The 7,475-nt window shown below is 38.8% G+C and overlaps 1 protein-coding gene across 1 annotated transcript in view; it reads right to left on the reverse strand.

Annotated features, from left to right (window-relative positions):
• Positions 1–7,121, reverse strand: part of LOC136863712 (sorbitol dehydrogenase) — an 85,661-nt gene extending 78,540 nt beyond the window's left edge. Inside the window, exons 1-2 of the mRNA XM_067140073.2 lie at positions 7,002–7,121; positions 2,340–2,373 (exon numbers count right to left, since the gene is read on the reverse strand). Of these exons, the coding sequence (XP_066996174.1) occupies positions 2,340–2,373; positions 7,002–7,121 (154 nt within the window). The remainder of the gene's footprint in view (positions 1–2,339; positions 2,374–7,001) is intronic.
• Between the last annotated feature and the right edge of the window lie 354 nt (positions 7,122–7,475).

The following is a 7,475-nucleotide window of genomic DNA, read 5'->3' on the forward strand; positions in this document are numbered from 1 at the left end:
ACCTTCACTCGATGGGAAAGGTTCAAAAGTTGGGGGCGTGGGTTCCACATGCTTTCAACGACAAGAGCAACAATAAAAATCAACAAGTCACGTTCGCCACCGGTTTGCTCGCCCGTCATCGGTCAACTCATGGACAGAAGGAGCGATTCCTCTACCGAATTGTTACCGGTTATGAAAAATGTTGTCTATATGCCAATATGAAGCAGCGCTTATCCCCAGCAAATGAGCGACTCCGCAATCAAAACAAGGTCTTCACCCGCGCAAAACGATGTTGTGTTGATGGTGGTACTGGGAAGGCATGATCCACTATGAATTTCTAGATTGTAACCGAATAGTGACTGCTGAACTTTACGTCCAACAAACGCAACGAGTCAACAACGCTATCCAGCAAAAATACCTGATCGTCGAAATGGCATTCTTCTGCAGCACGACAACGCCCGCCCTTACATCGCCAATACGACCAAGGAAGCCATTCATACGTTTGGCTAGGAAGTGCTGCCACATCCTCCGTATTCTCTCAACTTGGCGTTTGCGAATTTCAAACTGTTACTCTTCTTCTCGAATGAAATGCGTGGCGTTTCGTTCAATAATGACGTGGAATTGAAGGATGGTTGGACGATTTCTTCGAGTTGAAACTTGGTAATTTCTATCGTCGAAGCACTGGAAATCTTGTTGAACGTTTGGAAGAAGTTGTAAACGACAATAGAGAATACATGATTGATTGATTGATTGATTGATTGATTGATTGATTGATTGATTGATTGATTGATTGATTGATTGATTGATTGATTGATTGATTGATTTACATATCTTGTTTATAAAATAAACGCCAAGAGTTACGGGCCAACCCAGTATTAAACAGTTTGGCTTATGCCGACGACTGGTCTTCATGACTTACTGTCCTGAAAGCCTGCAATCTATTATCTTGGATCTTAATATTTGCTGCAACTATGATTTATGAAAATATGCACTTTTAGGAATAAACTGATGTCAGTAGGGAAGAAACATAAGAGGAACGAATGTCCGTTTGGGAATACGAAACTCAAACAGGGGGATGACTGCAAGTATTTAGGATGTGTATTTTCCCAGGATGGTAGTATACTAAGTAAATTTGAATCAAGCTGTAGTAAAGCTAATGTAATGACCTCACAGTTGTGATCAACGGTATTGTAAGAAAGAAGTCAGTTCTCGGACGAAATTATCTTTACATTGGTCTGTTTTCGGAGAGATTTTGTTGTACGGGAGCGAAATCTGGGTGTATTAAATATATCTTAATCATAAGCTGAAAGTAACAGACATGAAAGTAGTGAAAGTGATTGCTAGTACAAACGGATGGTAACAATGGTAGGAGGTTATTCGGAATGAGGAGATAAAAGGATAAAAAACATGGCACTACAGCCCTTGAAGGACCGCTGCTTATCCCGAAGGCCTGCAGATTACGAGGCGTCGTGTGGTCAGCACGACGAATCCTCTCAGCCGTTATTCTTGGCTTTCTAGACCGGGGCCGCTATCTCACCGTCAGATAGCTCCTCAATTCTAAACACGTACGCTGAGTAGAACTTGTACCAGCCCTCAGGTCTAGGTAAAAATCCCTGACCTGGCCGTGAATCGAACCCGGGGCCTCCGGGTAAGAGGCAGGCACGCTACCCCTACACCACGGGGCCGGCGATAAAAAGGATAAGTTAGAAGTAAACTCGATGAATGAGTGGTGGTGGTGGTGGTGGTGGTGATGGTGATTTCTGATTTAAGAAGAAGTACAAAGGGTGTATGTATAAACGAGTTTCGGTAGTAGGGTCATGTGAGGTGAGTGGAGGAGGATAGATTACCTAGGAGGACAATGGTCTCGGTTATGGTGGGAGAAGAGAAGTTGTGAGAAAATAACGTGACAATGGTTAGGCTCATTTTTTAATCATTAAAAGGATTGGAACGAAGCAAAACCATAGTTAATTCACAGAGTCTTGCGGAATGAACGCTCTAAGACATAACCGTCTATAATGGATGAGTTTATGATGTATGTATGCATGTGTGTATGTATGTATTGCACCCATATGCCGACAGTTATAAGGGTGCAGTACGTGTGTATATTTTACGTAGTCGGCCTACATAATAATTCAACGGAACCTCCATTCTCCGGAGGATGTAAAGTGAACGGCTATTTCGCTTTTATGTAGAAGAGTAGTTACTGTATTTCTGTCATGGAGCAGCGCGTTGTCGCAGCCATTCCAGGCATGATCTGCTCGTTATACCTAGGTGCTAAGACACCAGCTACCCACTGCGTAACCACTCTACCAGCACAATGGTATAAAGGTGCTGACTTAGTCTCAGTGAATTCTACTAACCATCGTCTTTTGGAACAGGAATGGGTCGCTGCTCCTGTAACAGAAGAGAACACACTTCAGTATTAACTTCAGAATTTCATGCGGTAGAGGTGAAAAAGCTCTTAAATCTAAAATCAAGAAGGACTGTAATCAAATGCATCCCTCATACCACATATTACATAAAATAAATGTATAATTGCTTTAGAAGTATGTATGTAACACACCGCTTATTTGCTTGATTGATTGAATGGAATGAGTGAATTAATAAGTGATTGATGGACCGATTTATTTACAGATAGTGATTAGTGCGATGAGATCATCGGCTGTATTGACTGACTTCCGTGACCGCTTCCACTGAATCTCATCAGCTGCTCTAGAGAGACTAAACGTGACTGTATACATTTAAATTAAATCCATCATATGCAATTATATAATTATGATGCAGTTACTTTGATCAATATCGTTTAAATTTTCTTTCAATATCAATGCACTTTATGTGATCTTCTTCTTCTTCTTCTTCTTCTTCTTCTTCTGAGCTAGTGCAGAGTTTTGCTTTGTGGATCTTGGAACGCTAATATGCTCGACCAAATGCGTCTTCTGCCTTTAAAAGTAGAAGTTTCATATCGGCATTTATAGTGTCCTGACATCGATGTTCGAATCCCGTTGGTAGAAAAAGTGTTCACTGTCAGAATGTTGGCCGATAGGATAGGAGAGGCGGTGGTATAAAGTTACTAATCACTAGACAGCGTACAAAATGACTGGTTTCAATTCCAAACCTCCTGCAATGTTCATATAGAGCGAGGGTATAAATGACGCTGTTGATGAAGATTCGGCCGTCGTCGGACACTCTTGGCACTGACACTAATAAATAAAATAAGTCGCTGTTTGAATGAGTGGTGGTGGTTATTGTTTTAAGAGGAAGTACAATTGGGCAACCATCCTCTATTAACACGAATCAGAGGGGAAAATGAAAGGAATCCGACACTTCGAAAAATGAAGAAATCGGCCAAAGAAAGGCAGGGCCACGAAGGGCGTTAAAATGAAAGACTCCATAATCCTCGCGAACCAAGTACAGACGGGGTTGGAAAAGAACAAGAGTTTACCAAGGGAGGTCGGAGAGGACAGATGAAAATAAGGATCCTGATAAAAGTAAGTGGAAACAATACCATGACTTAACTAAGGGTGCCCACAGGATCTTTTCAGTGGGAAGGGGCACAATAACATTTTTGTGAGGTTTGGAACAACACAGCATGTACTAAATTATTGAACTGTGTAATTAATTGAAAAGATGTATATATTTAATCACTGGTAGGTCATTTTTAAATTATTATGTATGTATATATATATATATATATATATATATATATATATATATATATATATATATATAAAGGGTTTTAATCATCCATTTCACATCATCATTTCATTTCTTTGCATTGCTGCTATAACGTATACTGAACGTACGACTTATTGAGTAAAGTATTTCAGCATCATTCGTATTAATAGCTTGCAGTAAATTTTCCAATAGCCGAAGTCAGGTGACCGGAGTCAGCAGGCTAATTTCAGCCCATTACCACGAAATGTACGTCATCAAGCTTACGAGAGACCTTACCCTCTCCACACTCTGTAGAGACAGTTTATGCCTTGTTAACGCCTACTTTTTGAAGTTCGCTACCTGACGCTTTGTTTCCGTTAGAAAATTCAACGCATGTGAATGGACGTAATGAAGCTACATGATGGATTCACAGCAATGGATAGGAGAAGGGATAAGACATAAAATCTTACTGGTCTATGTGATATGGTTGATGGAGGGAGACTTTGGAGCCTATATACTTCGACGGCAAGAGCTGGAGAGGACAATTCTACAATGCTAATCTATCTGAAGTTATTTTAATTTTTATTTTCGGAAATTCTTATTAATGATCCTTAACTTCCAAGTTTGTGTACAGTACTTAATGGTTAGTGTTCCGTCACCCTACCCCTGGGAGTTTTTAGAGTCTCATTACGTATTATTGTTATCATTATTAATTATCAACTATCGTTTTCAAGCCATAAACTTGAAGACTGGCGCCCATGAGATATTGATTTTGGAGAAACAATGAGATATTACTTATTTATATTAAAATTAAGGTGACCCGCCACGTCACAGTTTTGTCACACATCTGTGGGCAAGAGTGGGTACGTCACATTTTCTATAACAATATTCCTGCTTAGAAAAGAGATCGATTTCTTCCATTTCATTACCTACCTGTCGCTACATGATGATGATGATGATGATGATGATGATGATGATGATGATGATGATGATGATGATGATGATGAGTTCTCCCCTCGACTCCCTCCCCTCCCCTCCCCCAAAGCTTCGTGAACTGCAGCATTTTGCTGCTCTGAAACCGTTGGCTACTTCATAGCAAGAATGGGTGGCTATCTTATTTTTAGTTCAGGGTTTTTGACCATAGAAGTTTTCTCTTCCCTTTCTGCGATTCGTCAAAAGGTTCAGTTCTTTAGAACAGTTAAAAATAATCAAATGACCGCGTAGATTGTAGATGATATAACACAATAAGTTGAGAACTTACAACAGCAGCTGTTCCATTATAGCAATATTAATTTTGTTCACAAGAAATTAGCCTTGAAAATAAAAATATGCAGCGTTTTACAGGACGAATAACGATCGCGGTCAGACGAAGCGGCCTAAGATGGTGTGGCAAAAAAGGCAGTGCAAAACAGAAAAGAAAACAACGAGTGTAGCAGTTCTGTTGCCAATAAAAGTCAGTTAGCTTCTCTTTTATCCTGGAGCGCACACCACACACACCATGCTATCTGTACCGTAACCTTGTGATGTAACAGAGCTTGTGCGGATTAGAATCATTAACGCTATTGTTTTATATCGTTCATATAGATGAGATATGTTTGCTCGAATTATTAGTTTATCTTCACTTGTATTGAAATTGACTGTACGACTGGCAGAATGTTCTAGGCAGCCTTCAACCAGCTTGATTGAAACAGGCGGATTATTTTCCTTTTTCTTTCAATTACAGCCTTTCAAATTTGTTTTAATTTATTGTTCTGATCTGGGGGGGAAATGAAGCAGAAGTACAGGAGAAACTGAATCTTTGTAATTGCAACTTTAAAAAATATGGACTTAATATCAATAAAACAAAAACTGTTGAAATTACTATCAAAGTAAATGCACACATTCAAATATTTTCCCAGAGGGAACTCTGTGACAGTCTGTTTCTGACTTAAAATACCTTGGAAATATAATTTCAAAGTTAACACAGTAAACCAAGAAATACTTTACAGGACTCAGAAATATTCTCAATTTTATTTTCAAGTGATAAATCTACTCTGGGATGATAAAATACCCCAGAAAGCAAAATTGACCATGTTCTATACTACCTACTTCATTCCAGTTCTCACATACGGACTCGAATCCTGTACCCTGCATAACAAGGCAAATAGCAAAATCCGGCTAACAGAAATGAAATTCCTCAGAACACTGAACCAAAAGACCAGGAACGACAAGATTAGAAATGAAACAAACAGGAGGGAGGCTGGCATTGGTGATGATGATGATGGTTGTATTGTCGATATCTGAAAGGAATATCTAGTATTAAGCTTATCATTGGCTTCCGTTTAAATTCAGGTGGGTTTACTTATATGTTGAATGTTCTCTATGGGACCTTTTGTTTAATTATGCCTTTTTCCTTTCAAGTTTTTATTGCTCTTGTTGTCATACAGATTATCGATGATAACTGTAAACCTTAATAACGCTTATAAAAACTGTGCAAAGAGTACTAAGCGAATCGATTTAAACCCAAATTGGACGTCTCACTTTCCTAGAAAGAGCGATCATCAGATACATGCTACGTTTGCACTTTGTACGGCAATGTTATGATAACTACTTCCGCTTATATTAAGATTCTTACCTTTTGACATTCGTAAAGTAATGCATGAAGTGTGTTTTTCAAATTTTATGAGGTATTAGGTGAAGTTCCAGTGGTTACCTACAGATCATTTTTGAGAGTAATTTATATTGTCAGTTTTGCACCTCTTCCTTCCAAGTCATAAATTATGTGCACGCATTTAAGAATTTGCAGAATTTTGTTTGAATTACTTTAACGGCACCTTTCTTTGATACCGTATCTTTGATATCTATTGTAAATTTGCAAAATTAGGAATGATTGCATAGTTCTAGAAAATTTGTTGAAAATTGTTCTCAATATCAGACGAAACTTCAGTTGTTTCTTGCAACACTAGTTTGGAAAGACACAGTACCAGTTAACATTTGACATGCGAGTGATGATTTCTTCGCTTCTGTGTATTGTTACGTTTTTAAGGTTTTTATCAATGTATTACACTTGAATGTTCCTGTATTTGATTTTGTATTAGAGGACATGGTTCTCATTTACATTGGAAGAAGAGTGTGTAGCATTGCCACCAGCAGTCTCAAATTAATTTTAGCGAAATAATTCGAGGACAGCGTGGCATTTAACCTGCACTCTGTGTTGTACAATATTTGGTAAATTGTAAACTTAAATAAGATCTGGCTGCCTCTATACCTGACTGTTACTGAATTAATCAGAATTCACCTAGAAGAAAATAGGTACATAATTTTATAAATTAAGGACACTTTCCTCTGTCATTCATCATTATCATCTGGAACAGTTTCCAACCACAGACTGGGTCTGCTTGGAACATAAGCCTCTCCGTCGTTTTCTCTCCACCCACCACATCTCTTCTGTTACTGTCGTCCAGTTCCCTTCTCTTGCCTCGATACTCTTCTTTACACCTTTCAGCCATCTGTCCCTCGGTCTTCCTCTAGGTCTCCTTCCCTTCAACTCCATTTCGAATATCTTTCTTGTTATCATCTCTTCTCCCAATCTCTTAACGTGTCCACACCACTGCAGCCTTGATGTCTCTATCTTTTCCTGTAGGAGTACCCCATTTACCATTTCCCGAATTCTATCATTTCTTACTCTGTCGATTCTTGTTAAAAGTACTCGAAACCATTGGAAAATTCATTTCCACTGCTGCATTCTACTTTTATCTCTCTCCTTTATCACCCACGTTTCTGATTCATACGTCAAAATTGGCACAAAATAAGTCTTGCAGATAATTCCTTTACATCCCTGTGGTACATCCCTGTTCCATATC

This window comes from Anabrus simplex, chromosome 1, assembly GCF_040414725.1.
Source record: "Anabrus simplex isolate iqAnaSimp1 chromosome 1, ASM4041472v1, whole genome shotgun sequence".
Classification (NCBI taxonomy): domain Eukaryota; kingdom Metazoa; phylum Arthropoda; class Insecta; order Orthoptera; family Tettigoniidae; genus Anabrus; species Anabrus simplex.